The 22,482-nt window shown below is 44.6% G+C and overlaps 1 protein-coding gene across 1 annotated transcript; it reads right to left on the minus strand.

Moving 5' to 3' along the window:
* Window positions 1–2,409: 2,409 nt before the first annotated feature.
* Window positions 2,410–12,016, minus strand: snapc1b (small nuclear RNA activating complex, polypeptide 1b). The gene is made up of 10 exons (XM_066679881.1): window positions 11,801–12,016; window positions 10,332–10,491; window positions 9,698–9,838; window positions 9,231–9,341; window positions 6,895–7,047; window positions 5,595–5,639; window positions 5,299–5,361; window positions 4,684–4,822; window positions 2,782–2,853; window positions 2,410–2,688 (listed from the first exon to the last, which is right to left on the minus strand). Exons 1-10 carry the CDS (start codon window positions 11,929–11,931, stop codon window positions 2,618–2,620), a joined length of 1,086 nt encoding a protein of 361 aa, XP_066535978.1. The 5' UTR covers window positions 11,932–12,016; the 3' UTR covers window positions 2,410–2,617.
* Between the last annotated feature and the right edge of the window lie 10,466 nt (window positions 12,017–22,482).

Genomic DNA, 22,482 nt, shown 5'->3' on the forward strand with positions numbered 1-22,482 from the left:
CAATCTTTGTACACATACACTGATCAGCCATAACATTAAAGCCACGGCAGGAGCACTTTGTAGTCCTACTGTGGTTGCTCTGCATACTTTGTTTACCCTTTTCTACTTTCTACTACCTCAACAAGACCCCCACAGAGCAGGTATGATTTGGATGGTGGGTCATTCTCAGTGCTGCAGTGACACTGACATGGTGTGTTAGTGTGTGTTGTGCTTGCAAGAGTGGATCAGACACAGCAGTGCTGCTGGAGTTTTAAACCCCTCAGTTTTACTGCTGCACTGGACCAACCAAAAACATCCATGCAACAGCGTCCTGTGTCAGTGACTAGAGGACGACCAACACAAACTGTGCAGCAACAGATGAGCTACTGTCTCTGAGTTTACATCTACAAGGTGGACCAACCATGTAGGAATGTCTAAGAGTGGACACATCAGCACTGCCTTGCTGTGTCTAATACCTGCTCCATGGCCTTCTTGTGGAGGTCCTGATCACAAAAGTACAGGGTGTTTTGATATGGTAATTAGAGCTGATTAAATAAAGATTAGTTTATAAACCAGGATGCGGCTTTAACAGTATCTCTGTAAATGATGTGTTCACATATTTTCACACAGAATATCATGTCTCTTCATGAGGGGTCATATTGCACGTAACAATGTGAATGTTATTTTGTATTGTCTCTGTTAATCCTTCCTTTGAGAACATTGCCAATAAGCAAAGCCTGTGCTTAAATTATTTAGCTCATCATTTTATTTATGTAACACCCTGGACGGGGCGCCAGTCCTTCACAGGGCAACACACACACACACATTCAGACACTTTTGAAACCCACGCAGACACCGGGAGAACACACCACAATCCTCACAGACAGTCACCCGGAGGAAACCCACGCAGACACAGAGAGAACACACCACACTCCTCACAGACAGTCACTCGGAGGAAACCCACGCAGACACAGGGAGAACACACCACACTCCTCACAGACAGTCACTCGGAGGAAACCCACGCAGACACAGAGAGAACACACCACACTCCTCACAGACAGTCACCCGGAGGAAACCCACGCAGACACAGAGAGAACACACCACACTCCTCACAGACAGTCACTCGGAGGAAACCCACGCAGACACAGGGAGAACACACCACACTCCTCACAGACAGTCACCCGGAGGAAACCCACGCAGACACAGAGAGAACACACCACACTCCTCACAGACAGTCACCTGGAGGAAACCCACAAAGACACAGGGAGAACACACCACACTCCTCACAGACAGTCACCCGGAGGAAACCCACGCAGACACAGGGAGAACACACCACTCCTCACAGACAGTCACCCAGAGGAAACCCACGCAGACACAGAGAGAACACACCACACTCCTCACAGACAGTCACCCGGAGGAAACCCACGCAGACACAGGGAGAACACACCACACTCCTCACAGACAGTCACCCAGAGGAAACCCACGCAGACACAGAGAGAACACACCACACTCCTCACAGACAGTCACCCGGAGCGAAAATTGAACCTGGAGTTGTGTGACTGTGAAACCTACCTGCTGCGCCAACGTGCCGCCCCAGAGAAGAAATCAGAGATGTAACAATGTTTTCAAAAGATGTTCGGTTTAATAACCAGTTATTAATTAAATGTTCACTGCTTCCGTCTTGATATTATTATCATCAATGGTGTCATGACCTATTTCTGACCACAGGCAAGAGGGCACTAGCCGTAATGTCCACTCCATTTTGCCGCTGCGTCTTGTCCATTATCTTCACTTAAGCTTCACAAGCTCCTTTTAGAGAAGAGTCCATTCACTGCTTGTAATGATGTGGCAGCTTTAATATCAATAAAACATAGAGAATCAAGTCTATAGATACACTATAAAGTGTGTGGACATCTACTCATCCACATTTCTTCTGAATGCTGCAGACACTGCTGTCAGGATTTGATGGTATTTAGCCACAGGGCATTAGTGAGGTCAAGTAATGATGCTGGATGATGAGTTGTGGCTCACACAGAGTACTCCAGCTCAACCCAGTGGTCCTGAATGGAGCTCATTTGCTTGAGAGAACACAGTTCCACTTTTCCACCACCCAATGCTGGGAACCTTTATATCACTCAAGCTCATGCTGCTCCAGAGCATCCTGTTTTCCGATGGAAATTCTGTATGTAATTTTTGTGTTCCTTGATCTAGTTCACTTAACATTAAAAAGCAACAGTGTGTGTGTGTGTGTGTGTGTGTGTGTGTTTGAGAGAGAGAGCAAATTATGTATATGCTCTCAAATTAAAGGCTAAAATATAGTTCTAAACCGAAGACAAGGACAAAAGGGGCTTCTATAAAACATTTTATCTTAAAAATATTATTGATCATTTACATTTTTACAACATTTTTTAAAAACTATAAATAAAACACATAAAATCATGTCAGGTTTTAGACATTAGTCAGGAGACTACTGTAAAATATCAACAAATGAATGAATACATACATTCATATTATAAAACGCTTACATTCCCATTAAAAGTTAACATTTTCTGACAATACCCTTGCTATTTCCTCTTCTCGCTTTGCAGTAGGTCAATGGCCAGTCCAGTCAGGTTTGACCTGTTACATGCTCATCCAATCAGGTCTGGTGATGTCTACTCATTGTCCTGTTTCTTTGTTTAAAGCTGAAGCGTCTGTTCTTTCTCCTTGCTGAAGAAAAAAAAAGAAAAGCAACACACTGTGAAAGATAACAACAAATGAAGTTATGATATGAACATTTTGACCAGCCTATTGATTATTTACCTTTAGTCTTCCCCTTCAGTGTAGTCAGGCACCACAACTTGGAGACGTCCATCAGGTCTTTGTTTTGGTTTACTGTTGGAAAGAGGATTTGACATTCAGCATCAACAGCTTTTTATATTCATCATTAAAACATGACTGTCTGTGAGGAGTGTGGTGTGTTCTCCCTGTGTCTGCGTGGGTTTCCTCCAGGTGACTGTGTGTGAGGAGTGTGGTGTGTTCTCCCTGTGTCTGCGTGGGTTTCCTCCGGGTGACTGTCTGTGAGGAGTGTGGTGTGTTCTCCCTGTGTCAGCGTGGGTTTCCTCCGGGTGACTGTCTGTGAGGAGTGTGGTGTGTTCTCCCTGTGTCTGCATGGGTTTCCTCCGGGCGACTGTCTGTGAGGAGTGTGGTGTGTTCTCCCTGTGTCTGCGTGGGTTTCCTCCGGGTGACTGTCTGTGAGGAGTGTGGTGTGTTCTCCCTGTGTCAGCGTGGGTTTCCTCCAGGTGACTCTCTGTGAGGAGTGTGGTGTGTTCTCCCTGTGTCTGCGTGGGTTTCCTCCGGGTGACTGTCTGTGAGGAGTGTGGTGTGTTCTCCCTGTGTCTGCGTGGGTTTCCTCCGGGTGACTGTCTGTGAGGAGTGTGGTGTGTTCTCCCTGTGTCAGCGTGGGTTTCCTCCAGGTGACTGTCTGTGAGGAGTGTGGTGTGTTCTCCCTGTGTCTGCGTGGGTTTCCTCCAGGTGACTGTCTGTGAGGAGTGTGGTGTGTTCTCCCTGTGTCAGCGTGGGTTTCCTCCAGGTGACTCTCTGTGAGGAGTGTGGTGTGTTCTCCCTGTGTCTGCGTGGGTTTCCTCCGGGTGACTGTCTGTGAGGAGTGTGGTGTGTTCTCCCTGTGTCTGCGTGGGTTTCCTCCGGGTGACTGTCTGTGAGGAGTGTGGTGTGTTCTCCCTGTGTCAGCGTGGGTTTCCTCCAGGTGACTGTCTGTGAGGAGTGTGGTGTGTTCTCCCTGTGTCAGCGTGGGTTTCCTCCAGGTGACTGTCTGTGAGGAGTGTGGTGTGTTCTCCCTGTGTCTGCGTGGGTTTCCTCCGGGTGACTGTCTGTGAGGAGTGTGGTGTGTTCTCCCTGTGTCAGCGTGGGTTTCCTCCAGGTGACTGTCTGTGAGGAGTGTGGTGTGTTCTCCCTGTGTCTGCGTGGGTTTCCTCCGGGTGACTGTCTGTGAGGAGTGTGGTGTGTTCTCCCTGTGTCAGCGTGGGTTTCCTCCAGGTGACTGTCTGTGAGGAGTGTGGTGTGTTCTCCCTGTGTCTGCGTGGGTTTCCTCCAGGTGACTGTCTGTGAGGAGTGTGGTGTGTTCTCCCTGTGTCAGCGTGGGTTTCCTCCGGGTGACTGTCTGTGAGGAGTGTGGTGTGTTCTCCCTGTGTCAGCGTGGGTTTCCTCCGGGTGACTGTGTGTGAGGAGTGTGGTGTGTTCTCCCTGTGTCTGCGTGGGTTTCCTCCCTCAGTCCAAAAACACATGTTGGTAGGTGGATTGGTGACTCAAAAGTGTCCGTAGGTGTGAGTGTGTGAGTGAATGTGTGTCTGTGTTGCCCTGTGAAGGACTGGCGCCCCCTCCAGGGTGTATTCCTGCCTTGCGGCCAATGATTAATGAATGAATAAATCTACAGATCTTTGTATTAACAGTGTGTTCAGGATTGTTACGCATCCATGTATGTTCATGCCAATATATGATTCTTTTAATTGCCACAGCTGCTCCAAATTAACCCTTTATTGGCCCTGAATGAGTGTCACATAACTTCCCTTGCTTTCTGCACTCAGTAGATGTTGGTGTTCAAAACATCACAATTTTCACTGTCACTGAAATACAATTATCTGGGTGAATAAACAAAATTGAAGAAAAAAAAGACATGTTTGAGATTAAATAGTAGGTGACACTTGCTTTGTTCCATAAATTGCTGTTCAGTGCGTTTCTTAAGAGACGAGACTTTCTTCTTGTAGTTTGAGACCTTTCCTGTGGGTTCAGTATCCATGGCTGCCTTGGTCACCTCCCCTTGTCTGTAACTCAGAGACTGACAAGCCTGGTGCACAAGAACAGTCAACATTACACTAGTTCATTAAAGAAGTGAAGCCATGGGATTATACCTTTCTTCATTTATAGCTACGCTTGGACAGGCCTTAACCACAGAAAACATAGTATTCAATCTAACAAGAAGCCTAATGCTAAGCTGTTTGTTTTAGAAACACCTGCAATTTGTAGCATCACATTTAAAACTAAATTCTACTTCAGAATCATGGAGTATACATCATCAAATATTCATAAAATGGCTGCTGACTGGGGTTTCTTTTCCTGTCAAAAACAGATTCAGTGCTATTAGCGCCCCCTGTGGTGAAAGGTCAGATCTACTAAACACCACCGTATAAAACCCAGCTCATGAGTAATCACTCTGAATAAAATGACTGAAACAATAATGACAGCGCTAAGGTATTAATTTACATAAAAAATGAACTTGAAGCATGTTGATTGGTTGAGTAAGCAAATGTTTATAGGGCATACCTTCACAGCAGTTCCATAGGCTCCAAATTTGATGGATTCCAGAAGCTGGGCTCTGTGAGAACTCTGGAGGATATAAATATTCATTCAGATAATCAGCAAATATTCAGTTACAGTCATTGTCTCTGAAAAAACAGTCTACCAGCTCGCTCTTTTATAAGACTGAAAACAATTAAAACAATGAAATATTGATTAGATTAAGATTTAAGATTCAGATACGATTTCAAACACGTACAATACACACAAATGAATTAAAGGTTATTAAAGATTATATTTTAATAAAACAAAATGCATCTGACCTCCTCCTGACTTGACGTTCCTTCTCCTGCAAATTTGTCAAACTCCTGCAGAGTCAGAGGGACAAACACAAACATGTAACAACACCCCAAGAGACAGAGAGATGATCACTAAGTAACACATTAGAAAATCAGAAGCATTACACAGATGTCCCTTTCACACTGTGGGGGTTAAAGTTGTTGACATTCATCAGGTTTTAAAAGACAAATATGGTATAATATGGTATTATTATACATATAAATCTTTTCAAAAATGTTAGACTTCTGCCTAACTCCCCCATAAGAACTCGTTTGATTCCTTGTGCCGATTTGTGATATATCCACACTGCAATGAGAAAAGCCATGATGTGGGAGAGATAACTGTACATAACACTACAGTAGGGAACAGAAATGATCTGTGAATATCTATTCCCAACGAAAGGGCCATACAAAGAACACTATAACGGAGGTCCTCGGGTTACGATGTTTCGTGGTTACGACACATCTCCCGTTTACTGTATAAAGCCTTGTTTCGACATAAGTGGTTTTGTGTCGTAAACGTCGTAACGTGAACTTCGTGTTTGGTGTGCGCGGCGCGGCGGAAGAATACACGGTTACGCGGCTCGGGACCGAGGAGGATAGGTGTGAGGATAGCATAAGTGCTTACAGTATGTTATTTACGTACAGTATGCACGTATGTTTCGACTTACACCGAAAATCAGTTTACGACGCGATGTAGGAACGGATCAACGTCGTAAGTCGAGGACCCCCTGTAATTATATTAGTTTATTTATTAATGGCTGGTTATTAATGATGTCATAAACATCTAAACATTTATTACTAAGCAGTTATAACACATAAAATGCAGTGATAGTTTTGCATGTGAAACAGTGAGCCAACATTTATCTGTACTGTTAAAACCGAGATGTTGCTAACTGCTGATTATACATTTTCTCCTACATCAGTCAACATTGTTAAAAAACGTATTAATATTCAGTTGCCCAAGCTCTTCAAGTGTTAATATATTTTATTATATATTATTATATAATATATAATATTATATATTTATGAACCACTAATAAACTGCTCACAAAAATGTACAAACTGTTAAAACTACAACAGTGGTCTTTACATCAAACTGTAAAAAGACAGATGATGTTCTCTTTTGCTGAAGAAATCATAAAGCAACAAATGGTACGTTTTCAGTGTAACACAGTTAGGTTCTCTAAACTCAACAGAAGAGCTGTTATTAAACACATAACAATAAAAGAGCAGCAGGTTTTTATGGCTCTCCCTGCGTGTTCCTAAGCCAGTGGACACTTACAGCTTGGTTATTCTGCCACTGATGAAATGTGAGCACAGCGCCGCGGAGTTTGGGCTCCAGGTTCTGTCTGATAAGACTGAGCTCAGATTTATGCTTCTCTCCTAAAACAGCTTGCTTCAGCTTCTTGTAGTGCTCATGAACATTAGCCAGCTCCTGGAGATCACACACACACACACACAATAAATATAACAATTAAAGTTTATGTACACTTCTCCATTGGTGCATCTTCCAGATCAGAAGGAACAGATGATTAATATTATTATAGGGCGACACGGTGGTGCAGCAGGGAGTGTCGCAATCACACAGCTCCAGGGACCTGCAGGTTGTGGGTTCGAGGAGTGTGGTGTGTTCTCCCTGTGTCTGTGTGGGTTTCCTCCGAGTGACTGTCTGTGAGGAGTGTGGTGTGTTCTCCCTGTGTCTGCGTGGGTTTCCTCCAGGTGACTGTCTGTGAGGAGTGTGGTGTGTTCTCCCTGTGTCTGTGGGTTTCCTCCGGGTGACTGTCTGTGAGGAGTGTGGTGTGTTCTCCCTGTGTCTGCGTGGGTTTCCTCCAGGTGACTGTCTGTGAGGAGTGTGGTGTGTTCTCCCTGTGTCTGCGTGGGTTTCTTCCCGGCGACTGTCGGTGAGGAGTGTGGTGTGTTCTCCCTGTGTCTGCGTGGGTTTCCTCCAGGTGACTGTCTGTGAGGAGTGTGGTGTGTTCTCTCTGTGTCTCCGGTGACTGTCTGACGGTGTGTTCTCCCTGTGTCTGTGTGGGGTTCCTCCGGGTGACAGTCTGTGAGGAGTGTGGTGTGTTCTCCCTGTGTCTGCGTGGGTTTCCTCCGGGTGACTGTCTGTGAGGAGTGTGGTGTGTTCTCCCTGTGTCTGCGTGGGTTTCCTCCGGGTGACTGTCTGTGAGGAGTGTGGTGTGTTCTCCCTGTGTCTGTGTGGGTTTCCTCCGAGTGACTGTCTGTGAGGAGTGTGATGTGTTCTCCCTGTGTCTGCGTGGGTTTCCTCCAGGTGACTGTCTGTGAGGAGTGTGGTGTGTTCTCCCTGTGTCTGCGTGGGTTTCTTCCCGGTGACTGTCGGTGAGGAGTGTGGTGTGTTCTCCCTGTGTCTGCGTGGGTTTCTTCCCGGCGACTGTCGGTGAGGAGTGTGGTGTGTTCTCCCTGTGTCTGCGTGGGTTTCCTCCAGGTGACTGTCTGTGAGGAGTGTGGTGTGTTCTCTCTGTGTTGGCGTGGGTTTCTTCCCGGCGACTGTCGGTGAGGAGTGTGGTGTGTTCTCCCTGTGTCTGCGTGGGTTTCCTCCAGGTGACTGTCTGTGAGGAGTGTGGTGTGTTCTCTCTGTGTTGGCGTGGGGTTCCTCCGGGTGACAGTCTGTGAGGAGTGTGGTGTGTTCTCCCTGTGTCTGCGTGGGTTTCCTCCGGGTGACTGTCTGTGAGGAGTGTGGTGTGTTCTCCCTGTGTCTGTATGGGTTTCCTCCGGGTGACTGTCTGTGAGGAGTGTGGTGTGTTCTCCCTGTGTCTGTATGGGTTTCCTCCCGGTGACTGTCTGTGAGGAGTGTGGTGTGTTCTCCCTGTGTCTGTATGGGTTTCCTCCGGGTGACTGTCTGTGAGGAGTGTGGTGTGTTCTCCCTGTGTCTGTATGGGTTTCCTCCGGGTGACTGTCTGTGAGATGTGTGGTGTGTTCTCCCAGTGTCTGCATGGGTTTCCTCCGGGTGCTCCGGTTTCCTCACACAGTCCAAAAACACATGTTGGTAGGTGGATTGGCGACTTAAAAGTGTCCGTAAGTGTGAGTGTGTGACTTAATGTGTGAGTGTGTGTGTCTGTGTTGCCCTGTGAGGGACTGGCGCCCCCTTCAGGGTGTATTCACGCCTTGCGTCCAATGATTCCAGGTAGGCTCTGGACCCACCGCGACCCTGAACTGGATAAGGGTTACAGATAATGAATGAATGAATATTAATATTGATAATATTGACAATATTAATATATAGTAAAAATTTTTTGTTTGATGGTGATGTCATGTTGCTTTCAGTTCTTTACAGTTATGATATAATTTTTGCCCACATCGTCCAGCTCTATGAGGAGGAATGCTCTTGTTTCACCCTTGGCCTACACCCTTCTCTGTATCACAAGGCATACACAGTTTTAGGTGTCATAAATACAGCTGCTATTATGTTGTTGTCTATGCCATGTTGGACTGCCCATATTTATAAATAACTGTCATACAGCATCAGACGCCAGTGTATTTGAAATTACTTAACAACTTTGTTTAATGCAAGTCTCTGATGATTTGGTAGAAGCTTGTCTGTAGCTCCATTGCAAAACTGCTGCTTTAACTTTCAGCATTTGTGATTTGCCTCACCTCTAGCACGTCGGTGCTGATGGCCTGCTGTGGACGGGAGGGCCGATCCATGAAGGTTTCATCCACCTGCTGAGAAGTCTTCCCTCGTTTCCACTTGATGTTAAAGAACAGCTGCAACAAAAGCATAGGACACAGCGGTAAATCTCCACTGACCATCATACTATCAATATCCCAAAGGATACCATCAAGTTAGGGTGTGTCTCATGAGCTGACAAAGGGTTGGAGGCGATCACTGTGGTCTCACTGAACCAATGGCATAAGCTTAACCTAGGTCTAACTCCCTGGACCAGTTTCTCAGTGATGAAATAAGCTTAGTCCTGCAATGAGCAGTCTCAGTTTATAATGTGGTGAAATCCAGGGCTAAGCCTAATCCTTGTCTAAGAAACTGATCCTTCATGCAGTGGAGTCGCTTTAGATACAATCTGCTGTATCTGGACGTTGGAATCAGACCTGGTGAATACACTTACCGGGTCTGGCATGGCTGTGAAGTAGAAGGCTTTTTCAGACAGGAGTTGTTTCAGGATATACACCACGTCATAATGTTGGGCATTAACTGCATCCCGATGAAGCTCCATCACATCATCCCAGTTTTTCAGTGCCAAGCGAATCTACACAAGAGACATAAATACAGCCAGAATGTTCTCCAGTGATCCACATACTGATACTGACAACCCATACATACAGACTCTACTAGAGTTATGGCACCTAAGACAGGAATCTTAAATCTGACAAATCATAGACAGGCTGGTAACTGATGATTAAGTGTAATTATATAGGCCTACGTTTCATTTAAACACACAGATTAACTACAGATACATGCTACACAGAGCTAAACAATTCTCAGGAAGAAATATATATATATGTAAATAAAAGCATGTATTCTGTAAGCCTACATTCCAGCAGCATTATGGTTAAACCTTTTTTGTTTTTGCAAGATCTCCTCATCTCTGAAAGATCTCTGAATTATTTAAATCGTTGTCCCAGTTCAGCTGAGGAAAATGCATCAACTTCACTCAGTGTTATTTCATTCCAAGCTTGATATGGCACAATAGAATGTGGAAATGACAGACAAAAGCTACTGTAGTCAGCCTGAATCTTTACCTTCTCTTTGGGACTGTTGAGCTGGGTGTTGTAGAGGCCGTAAAGAAGGTAAAGCCCTCCTACTCTGATCTGGAAGGTGTGTGGCGGCAAGAAGTACGGACCCACAATGGAAAACACCAGACGTGTGAAGGATCGACTCTCACTGTGCTCTAATCGACCGCTGTACAGTGGAGAAAAAAAAGGAGACATTAAGGAGGTATTGGTTTTACTTTGGTTTTATTTATTATGCAGCTAAAGAAATAGGGCGGCACGGTGGTGCAGCAGGGAGTGTCGCAGTCACACAGCTCCAGGGACCTGGAGGTTGTGGGTTCGATTCCCACTCCGGGTGACTGTCTGTGAGGAGTGTGGTGTGTTCTCCCTGTGTCTGCGTGGGTTTCCTCTGGGTGACTGTCTGTGAGGAGTGTGGTGTGTTCTCCCTGTGTCTGCGTGGGTTTCCTCCGGGTGACTGTCTGTGAGGAGTGTGGTGTGTTCTCCCTGTGTATGTGTGGGTTTCCTCCGGGTGACTGTCCGTGAGGAGTGTGGTGTGTTCTCCCTGTGTCTGCGTGGGTTTCCTCCGGGTGACTGTCCGTGAGGAGTGTGGTGTGTTCTCCCTGTGTATGTGTGGGTTTCCTCTGGGTGCTCCGGTTCCTACCATACATCCATCCATCCATTATCTGTAACCGCTTATCCAATTTAGGGTCGCGGGGGGTCCAGAGCCTACCTGGAATCATCGGGCGCAAGGCGGGAATACACCCTGGAGGGGACGCCAGTCCTTCACAGGGCCCGGTTCCTACCACAGTCCAAAAACATGTTAGTGGATTGGCGACTCAAAAGTGTTCGTAAGTGTGAGTGTGTGAGTGAATGTGTGTGTGTGTGTGTTGCCCTGTGAAGGACTGGCGCCCCCTCCAGGGTGTATTCCCACCTTGCGCCCAATGATTCCAGGTAGGCTCTGGACCCACCGTGACCCTGAACTGGAGAAGCGCTTACAGATAATGAATGAATGTAAATAAATTCCAAACATGAATCTAACATGGACTGTTCTTTTAGAAAATATCTGCCAATACAAATATTATTAAATACCAATCAGCCAAGGTCCAGTAGTAGCTTAATTTCTGTCATTAATTACCTCAGACAAGATATTTTGTCAGTTTAAGAATGACATTAGCTACATACACGCAATATTAGATGACTCAGATTTTGGATTAAAGTCTTATATTAGTTACACAACAGTATTAGAAGTCCAGACACTACATTAGATGTTTAAGACACGATACTACGTCTCAGACATGTAGCGGATAGATTAGAAACAATATTAAATGTTTAATGTACATTTATACAGGTTTAATATGCAATGTTAGATGTTTTGGACAATATTGTATAAACTATAAACGCTAGCAGAAGGTTGAGACCCATTAGTAGATGTTTAGACACGTCAGCAGACGTTTTAGACAGACTAGTAAACGTCTGTTATGAGCTAAACGGGTTCTTACTAAAAGATGCTGGAGAAGTTCATGTGTCTCCAGATGGCGGAGAACTCTTCGTATCTGACCGAGTCTGTGGACTGAAAGCGGCTGAGGATCTGCTCGCAGTCCTGCTCTACACTTCTCCTGTAGTTCTCCATGTTACAATAAATCTGTCTTAGAGATTAAACACTTCAAAATGCCATTACAGTCAGCACCCGGCCCGCGCTCCTCCCTCCGGCAGCGATGCCTCTGCGGCTTTGTGTTGTTTATGTTTTGAACCGGAGGGAGATGTTTTCATATACCGCCCTCTGCTGTTCTGGCGGTAGCACAACACCAGGAACATCAACATGACCCCTAACACCACCATCAACACCACACAACACCAACAACAAGAACAGTAATGTGTATGGAGGGACTTTTGCTACTTTACGTACTTCATGTTGAATTATTTACCATTTTTAATTTTGAAATGTTTAATTATTGAATACAGAAAGTTTCTAGAAAATGTGCATTATACACATGATGTTAATATTGAAGTAAATTGACTTAGAGGTTTATTTTTCACTTACTAACTTATGCCCTACCATTTATCTATCTATCTATCTATCTATCTATCTATCTATCTATCTATCTATCTATCTGAGGCGATTGCTCTAAGACTGCAAGGGTAGCTCAGCTCCCCTAAAATGTCAAAAAAAATAAGTGATCAAATATATACTGTTTGGTGTACATGTCTGTGACTAAATATGCACTACAACACGATCAACTTTTGTTCAGAATCAGCTTCTTATCACTGGTAAAGACGCGGCTTTCCTCTCAATCATTCCCGCAGCTTCACGGAGCTTTAAACAGTGTGGAGCGTCCACAGAGTTCAATAGCGAAGCAGTGAAACGAGACAGGTCATTGGATAAATGCTGGACTTTGTCCCGCCCATCGGACGCTAAGCTTCTGCATGATGATTGGATGATCTGTCTGAGGCTGAATCCCTTTTTGATTGACAGCGAAATGAGCAAATCAGCGATCCTTTGCTGTAAAGATCCGTGAGAGTATTAAATTTTAATTCTGTTCTGAGTTGAACCGGAGACTTTCTTAATCATCTTAATCATTTTTTTTTGTGACGGCCCCTCCACCGTCACAAAGCACTCACAGGCGGACACACTTCACATGGGCGAATTTCACACACTTCACAGGGTAGAATTTACGTATAAATAAACCGACACATTTTATGATGTAGGCCGAAATTGAGCTTCCCCTCCTTGAAAGACCAGCATCCGCCACTGCTATCTATCTATCTATCTATCTATCTATCTATCTATCTATCTATCTCTTACATTCATTCATTCATTATCTGTAACCCTTATCCAGTTCAGGGTCACGGTGGATCCAGAGCCTACCTGGAATCATTGGGCGCAAGGTGGGAACACACCCTGGAGGGGGCACCAGTCCTTCACAGGGCAACACAGACACACACACACATTCACTCACTCACACCTACGGACACTTTTGAGTCGCCAATCCATCTTCCAACATGTTTTTTTGGACTGTGGGAGGAAAACGGAGCACTCGGAGGAAACTCACGCAGACACAGGGAGAACACACCACACTCCTCACAGACAGTCACCTGGAGGAAACCCACGCAGACACAGGGAGAACACACCACACTCCTCACAGACAGTCACCCAGAGGAAACCCACGCAGACACAGGGAGAACACACCACACTCCTCACAGACAGTCACCCAGAGGAAACCCACGCAGACACAGGGAGAACAGACCACACTCTTCACAGACAGTCACCTGGAGGAAACCCACGCGGACACAGGGAGAACACACCACACTCTTCACAGACAGTCACCTGGAGGAAACCCACGTGGACACAGGGAGAACACACCACACTCCTAACAGTCAGTCACCTGGAGCAGGACTAGAACTCACAAGCTCCAGGTCCCTGGAGCTGTGTGACTGCGACACCACCGTGCCAAAATGTATCATTATCATAATCATATAACTCAGATTTACTCATTTTGAATTCATAAAATGTTCTGAAATGACGTCCGTCAGAATGTGAGACTCACTCCAGCCAACATCCGTTAAACGTTCTGAATTAATTGTTTAGGGCTATCAAGACACACAGCTGGAGAATGGACAAGGAGCCATTTTCCTTTCCCCTATCAAAACATGTCCACGTTTGTAGAGTAGTGTACATTGGTCATCATTTTTACATTTTACAACATATTACATTTCCCACCGATCTGTTATTGTCAGTTTCTGGTGTAAAAAATGGATTTTTCATGTTAGTGTGACAAATACAGCCCTCTAAAGTACAATACTGTACACTGGTATGCTAAGTATTTTATAGCACTGTTCCTCATTCTTAGCCTCCTTTCAGAGTCAAGAACAAAAACACACTGAAAAGACTTTTATTTTCATATTTTATTTGTGAAGCAGGTCAATAAAAAGTAGATCAGATTTCCTTCAGATTTTCCTTCAGGTTAGCGCTCTGATTTAGCATGCTAGACAGGACAAGAATACATTTCCTCATTCTGCTTCAAAAGCAAAAGTAAATGTAAGTACAAGGGAATGCAGAATGTCATGTTATTGTTCAGAAAGGGTTTCTTGCTCAACAGAGTTAATATTTTGGTGTCTTTAGGTGAAGGCCCTTGCGATAGCTGCACCTACAAAACCACCCACTGCTACCACAGCAGCGGACAGGCCAACTGCCCCTAAACAACAAACAAACAGTAAAACAGGAAGGAAATTACACATAACATAGTCTTGTTTGGACACTTCTGATCAGATAATATGATTTTATTTTTAAATTTTACATTTTATTTTCTCAGTGAAAACAAGTGAACACTTTCTCCACAGGGAGCTGTAAATAATGATCCTTCCTGGTACAGTCAGCATCACAAATTGAAAAAGAATGATGTAATCTTATAAGACCATTGTTAGTGAACAGTGAAAATAATGTAAAACTTGGTCACACACAGTTGCTAATTAAATATTGTGCTGTTTCAACTGTTTTCAGTTTTAGTTTTTTTCTTTTTTCCAAAGTTACAACATTTACACGTCTCAGAGTGTTTATGTTATTTTGAAAATGCCTTTTTAAAGCAGCTAAATACACCAGTATGTTCTCTAACTGCAGAGAAATTTCCTTGGACAATGAGATTAGCCACAACGAAGATGTGTGATTTCCAGTGTAGATGACCTGCTTTGTGGAACACCTTCCTCATGCCTTACCCACAGACTGTAGGACAGAGACAAGGCTGCCGGCCGGCACTCCACCACCATTAGCCACAGCTGATTTAGACATCATCCAAGAGGCCAGAGAACCTGCTGCTATTCCCCCAGCAGTGAAGCCTACTGCTGAAATCAAAAATGGGACTACAGCCGCAGTCCCCACTTAAAGACAACGTCCACACAATCAGAAAAATGCTGATTAGACCAACAAAGTTCACACGAAGAATGAATTGACAGTATATACTAATCATATCCTCATTGCTGTAAGGATTTGACTGCATCCAGTCATGAGAGCGTTGGAGGGGTCATGTGCTGGTGTTGGATGATTCATTACATTGTTGGATGGTTACTGTATAGAGCTCCAACACTGTTCCACTTCTCCACAGACCAATGCTGGAAGCTGGGAGCGTTACACACTTCTAGACCACATTTGGCATTGAACAAGGTTAAATTGAGCTCATACAGGTGCTCCATAATGTCCCATTTAATTTAATTTAATTTACTACATAACTTTGATTACACAAGCTTTGCCACATAGATAAATTAATTTATTAGAAAGTGTGTTTACATTTGGACATTCAGGTAAGACATATACGTATACAGCTGGACATATCGTTAAAAAACAATAATAATAAAAATAAAATAAAATAAAAATAAAACCCACCTGCTCCAGATATAAATCCTATGATAGTTGCTGTACAAGACAAAACATTAGAAAGATTTTAATTCCCCTTAATAAGACACTGCAATGGGAAAGCAGCAGTACTTTACTTACTGATGTTCATTGTGTCCAACGCCAGTAAAGACAGGTTTGCACCTGATGGAACTGAATCAACAGTAAGGACAAGCTCTTCAGGTGAAATGGAACCTAAAGTCTGCAATATACCAGATGAAGCCCCTCCCATTCAGCACTGTAATTGGTCCAGAATCCAGCAGGGTTCTGTAATTAGTTTTCTGGGCTAATCTCAAAACAAATCTAGGGTTTCATGTTTATTTCAGCCAGCAGATGAAAGGTGGAGTTCTGTAATCGAAACTAAGCAGAGTTATACCCTCCCACTTCAGGAATAACAAACATAATGAGCCTATACACGTTTCTGCTTCCACTCTATTTATATCACAGACACCACTCCAGCTCAGCCCAGCGGTATTGGGTGGTGCTCCATCAAGTTCAAGTTCAAGTTTATTATCATTTCAGCAGTATACGGTGTTTACAGTACACAGTGAAACGAAATAGCGTCCCTCCAGGACCAAGGTGCTACATAAAACAATACACAACATTAAAGTGCAACTAGTGCAAAGCTACTGCAAACATAAAAAAGTGCACACACATTAAAGTGCAAAAGGCATGGCTAAGAAAAATACAAAACAATATACATACAATACAATGTGTATGGGGGGAGGGAGTGGGGGGGCTGAGGGGGAGAGACTTTGCAATTTAAGGTGTATTTGTGCTGTAAACAGTAACTGGATGTAACCATAATGTAAACAGGATATGTGTAAACAGCACACTCATTTTCAGTATTTCATTTTCAATCCATCAAACCAGTGTTTTCTGAAGTGTGTGTGTGTGTGTGTCTGTGTGTGCGCGCTTCTTCAGTCCAGTCTCAGTCTCTAGATGTTCAGGAGTCTGATAGCATGTGGAAAGAAGCTGTTACAGAGTCTGGATGTGAGGGCTCGAATGCTTCGATACCTTTTTCCAGAAAGCAGTAGGTTGAAGAGTGTGTGTGAAGGGTGTGCGTGATCTCCCACAATGCTGAGTGCTTTGCGGGTGCAGCGAGTGGTGTAAATGTCTGTGATGGAGAGAAGAGACACAGCGATAATCTTCTCAGCTGTCCTCACGATCCGCTGGAGGGACTTCCGATCTGCCAGAGTGCAGTTCCCAAACCAGACAGTGATGCAGCTGGTCATGATGTTCTCGATGACTCCTCTGTAAAAAGTGGTGAGGATTGGAGGTGGGAGATGAACCTTCTTCTGCCTTTGCAGAAAGTAGAGGCGTTGCTGGGCTTTCTTTCTGATGTTACTGGTGTTAGTGGACCAGGTGAGATCATCCGCTAGGTGAACACCAAGGAATTTGGTATTCTTGACAATCTCCACAGCAGAGTTGTAAATGTTCAGCGGCGAGTGCTCACCCCTTGTTTTTCTGAAGTCTACAACCATCTCTTTGGTTTTGTCCACATTCAGAGACAGGTTGTTGACTTCACACCAGTCAGTTAGCCGCTGCACCTCCTCTCTGTATGCTGACTCGTCATTCTTACTGATGAGACCCACCACAGTCGTGTCATCAGCGAACTTGATGATATGATTTGAGCTGTGCATCGCTGCACAGTCATGGGTCAGCAGTGTGAACAGCAGTGGACTGAGCACACAGCCATTGGGGGCACCAATGTTCAGTGTGATGGTGCTGGAGGTGTTCCTACTGATCCAGACTGACTGAGGTCTCCCAGTCAGGAAGTCCAGGATCCAGTTGCAGAGAGGAGTGTTAAGGCCCAGTATATTCAGCTTCCCGGTCAGGTGCTGAGGAATGATGGTGTTGAATGCTGAGCTCTAGTCTATGAATAGCATTCGGGCATATGTGTCTTTTTTTGTCCAGGTGAGTGCCAGGTGGAGCTTTGTGGATATGGCATTGTCCGTTGAATGGTTAGGACGATACGCGAACTGTAGAAGGTCCAATGGGGGTGGGGGGGGTAGGGACTTGATTTGCCTCATGACAAGCCTCTCGAAGCACTTTGTGATGATAGGAGTGAGTGCAATGGGACAATACTTTATACGATTACGGCTTTGTATAATTCCCACAGCGCTTGATTTGTGTTTGCGTCGGGAGGAATGTAAACTCCGATAATGTAAACAGAGGTGAATTCTCGAGGTAAATAAAAAGGTCTACATCTCACAGCCACAAACTCCACTAACGATGAACAACAAGCAGAGACCAGCACAGAGTTCTTACACCATTCAGTGTTGATATAAACACATAATCCACCACCGCGAGTCTTACCGCATAGCGCTGTGTCTCTGTCGGCTCAAAATGCGGCTGGCCCATCTAGCTAAATGGCGGCATCAGGAATACTGTCGCTGAGCCATGTCTCCGTAAACACAAAAACAAAGCAGTCTCTGTATTCTCGCCGTGCAGATCGCTGAAGTTTGATATAGTCCAGTTTATTATCCAGTGAGCAGACATTGAAGAGAAAGAGAGAAGGGATAGCCTGCCGGCTCGGGTTAGCTGTTAGCCTTGCATGGATCCCCCCTCGCTTGCCGTGCTTCTGTTTCCTCTCACACCGCTTGCGTCGTCTCCTTCCCCGGCCGCCGGCATCAGGAAACGTCGAGGCTTCAGGGCCTGGCCTCCGTAGCAAGCGGAGGTTTCGCAGCGTCTCCTGGAGGTTATCGCTGATACTGTATATTTCCTGTTTGTGATATTGAAGCAGTGTCTGGTGGTGATATATATACGTACTGCAGGTGTTCCTGCATCCATATATTATAAATAAAAGTGAAAAAAAAGAAATAAAACGTTTTTAAACCAAGAAAAGCCTGCTTGGTTCCGGAGCGGCCGCTGCATGCGTGTTCACGCGCGTGCCCCCAGCACTCCATTGTACACACCTTTGTAGTGGAGAATGGATTTAAATCAAGAAATGAAAAAACGCTAAGATTCAAACTTTGACGTTCTTTTCTCAAGACCTCACATTCCACAGAATGTGTGTGCTGGAAGACACACACACACACCTAGTCTGTTGAAGACTGAAAGGCAGTAAAACCCCCTTTTCAGTGACCCTGAGAGGCTCACAGAAGGATTCATACTGACACTGAGTGGTTCTTCCAATTGTATGATGTCCAGAAGGCACCATTAAGCCTAAATGATCAACCAGAGCCTTGGAGACTGGATTATAAACTCACCCAGGAATGGAGCAGACCCTGGAACCCCCATTATTTTATCACCGTCCAGCGTCAGACTGGTGGACCCTTATCTTATTGGGAAGATCGCCACATGGCCCTAATATTGAACTCTCCACCCGAGTTCAACCCAGACAGAACAGCATGGACCAACAGTGCCCCGAAGTGGACATTTGCGAAATCATATGCCACCCGAAACATTCTCTCTCTCTCACCCTCTCAAAAGAGAATTATCTCGGACACATATGTTTTCTTCTGAATCTAATCATGTATATGTATTATGCAATGTGTTATTGATGTTATCCTCTGTTATTCTCAGGTGACTGTCCACTAACAAATCAAGTGACGTGAATTAATGTTTTAATCATGAAGAAAGATTCCTGTCTCGATATTAAAAGAATATTAATTAATCTCTAATAACTAGAATAGTTGGTGTAATTACATCAGTGTACTCAATATGTTATATTCAAGTATATGTGAGGTATAAATTCTAGGATGTTCTATTTTTACCAAACCGTAAGTGATTTTTATTTCTCTGGGAACTTGAAACAGTCACGTGTACTCCCCAAACCCAGTAACCAATCAGGGAACGGCGCCCACATAGAAAACCAGGAGTACCTCACTTTTTCCTCACATTCCCCTTTTTTCACCTTCTTTTCCGCTCTGACTTTCCGCTTTGCTCTTCCTTTTTTTTCCTCTGAAGCTGACAGAGCCCACTCACAAGAAGACTCTTAAAAAATTATCTTCATGCGAACGAACAGGGGACGCCTTGGGTCAGTTAGCTTTGCTTAATACAGAAATTAAGACAGCGAGAAATCGACTAGCTCAGTAAGCAGATCTCAACTTATTTTATATTTTGTGTTCGTCGTTTTTTTGTAGCCCAATCAAAGCTTAAATTTATGACTGATCAAAGCAGGTGAAACTTATTTTGGCCAGAATAAGAGCCACCGCTGAAATTAGATGAAAATTAGATATTAGTAGTAGTTATTGAATTCTGAGGACATCGCTTCTGTGAATTAGAAAACAGAGAGTGCTTATTTCGACGCATCCTCATTCGGGGAATCCCAATCAGGACAGCACCAGAGGAAATTCTTCAACTGATGTCACAACGCTCTGAGGGCACCTGAAGTGGCTTGCTCCGTAAGTGACGACTCCTGAGCGAACTCAGCATCAGCAGCTCCCACTGGGCGAACTGGAGGAGCCAGGCTTGGACTCTCTGCTGTCACCGCAACGGAACTGCTGTACCCATTGGTTGGTTGATCTGCGCCAAGAGTAAGCAAGCTCATAAAATTCTCACTTTCAGAAGCTGATGTCTAATTACGTTTCTTGATAAAGTTGCATATTAATTAACTTCATATAGCCACCTCTACCAATCATAAGTCATATAGCCTAGCTGATTATTACGCCAGGAGATGGGTTTCGCCTCAGTTGATCCCGTGACTAAGATTCAATAATTATGCTATGTGTCAAATAATTATTATTCCCTTTTAATAAAGCTTTCTTTGATTTGAAATAATACGATGTGTGGAGTTTATACATAGGAGTGTGAAAATCCTGAAACTCACCCCTAGCGTTGACAGTATTTCCATCTCTGATTATTAATATTGGTGTTATCTAAATTCAGCAATAATAATAATAATAATAATAATAAGTGCCCCCTCCAGGGTGTATACCCGCCTTGCGCCCAATGATTCCAGGTAGGCTCTGGACCCCCCGCGACCCTGAATTGGATAAGCGGTTACAGATAATAAATGAATGAATGAATAATAATAATAAGTGATAATCACCATTAGGCATAACTAATTCAAATACCGTTTCCACACTACATATACGTAAAAAAATTTGGCGCCCAAGCGAGGCAGGAGAAAGACTCTTATAAACAGACAATAAACACTGGAAATAATCTCAGCTTGGTTTAAAAATCCTTTCCATTGAATCTGTCGCTGATAACGGTTGATGTTCAAAAGCTTAATGTGGGTAATCTTGCGTTGTGTGTGTGTTACTGTTGAAAATCTGTGCTGTGGTATATACAGTCGAAAATAAGCTTGTTTGTTTTTTGAAGTGCACGGCCCCGTACCATTTTATGTTGCATGCATACAACGTTAATAGGCCTCTGGTTCAACTCTAGCCGCAGAATCCGGCTTGAAGGACTAATTGAACCGAACTCCTCCACTCGTTTAAGACTGGGTCGCTCCCAGAGTTAAAAACGAATTGCGCACTAGGCGATTGGAGCTTACTGAGAACACAGCCACGGAGAAAACGTGAGCTGAACGCCATGAAAAATACAGCCTGTGATTGTTGAAACTGCGCTGTTGAATCAAGTGCGGTCTGCGCTCTTCAGCTCCTCCCTCGAGGACTGAAAGCAGATTTGTGCCAGACCGACCCCTTTCAAGGGGCGGAGCTAAAACTAAGGAGGGAAATTCAAAATGCCCCCAAAACAGAGGAAGCCAATATCCCTCTCCTGGTTAAAGTGCGCAATTACAGGGAAATCACTTCAAAACTAGCACGAATTGAAGAGAGTATTTTCCCGTGCTCCTCCTTGTGGTCAAGTGTGGTGTTACCCTTGACGTTTTGATTCCCCGTACACCCCCTAGTGGTTTGGAGGTTGTCCGCTGAGAGAACCTGAAGTGTTTGTCAGCCCTCTGGTGCTTAAAAAGTGTCATTACAACTGAAATCCTTTTAATGTACTTTAGTGTTTGAAATCTGTGTTCATATTTCAAATTTTTCCTGGTAACGCCCTCTAGTGTTAAAACGTCCCGCTACAGTGGAAATTCCCATTCGTGTTACATGGTGTCTGCTTGTGCTGTGGTTATTTAAATCCCCACCAGCTGACTGGTGTTCATTGTTGACGAACTGGCTGCCTTGGTAAGAAACCAAAAGTTATACAGAGAGTGTAGCCTGCTATGCTTTACGGAGACATGGCTAACTAGCCAAATCCCAACTGCTAACGTTGAGCTGCCCGGCTTCAGTGTGGCTCGCTTGGACAGAGACTGTAAACTTTCTGGCAAGAAGAAGGGAGGTGGACTGGTGATGTACATTAACAACAGATGGTGCAATCCCAGACATGTTACAGTGAAGGAGACTGTATGCTGTAAGGATGTGGAGTTACTGGTGGTCAGTCTTCGACCGTACTACATGCCGAGAGATTTCTCGCACGCCATTGTGGTGTGTGTTTATGTTCCGCCGCGTGCTCTTCCGGACAGAGTGTGTGACGTCATCCACTCAATAATCGCTAGGCTGCAAACTCAACACACTGATGCATTTTTTGCGATCTCGGGCGACTTCAATCACATAACACTGGACTCCACTCTCACGAATTTCTACCAGTTTGTCAACTGCCCTACTCGAAAAAACAGAACAATAGACCTCATGTACGCAAATTTGAGGGATGCATACAGTGCCACGCCACTCCCCCCACTGGGGAAGTCAGACCACAACCTCATTCATCTACAGCCAATGTACAAGCCCAAAGTACAGAGGCTACCAGCCACCACACGCACCTTCAGGAAATGGACACCTGAAGCAGGTGAGGCTCTGAGAGACTGCTTCGGATCCACAGACTGGAGTGTGCTGTAGAGTGGGGAGGACT

Source organism: Hoplias malabaricus, chromosome 8 (genome assembly GCF_029633855.1).
Source record: "Hoplias malabaricus isolate fHopMal1 chromosome 8, fHopMal1.hap1, whole genome shotgun sequence".
Classification (NCBI taxonomy): Eukaryota; Metazoa; Chordata; class Actinopteri; order Characiformes; family Erythrinidae; genus Hoplias; species Hoplias malabaricus.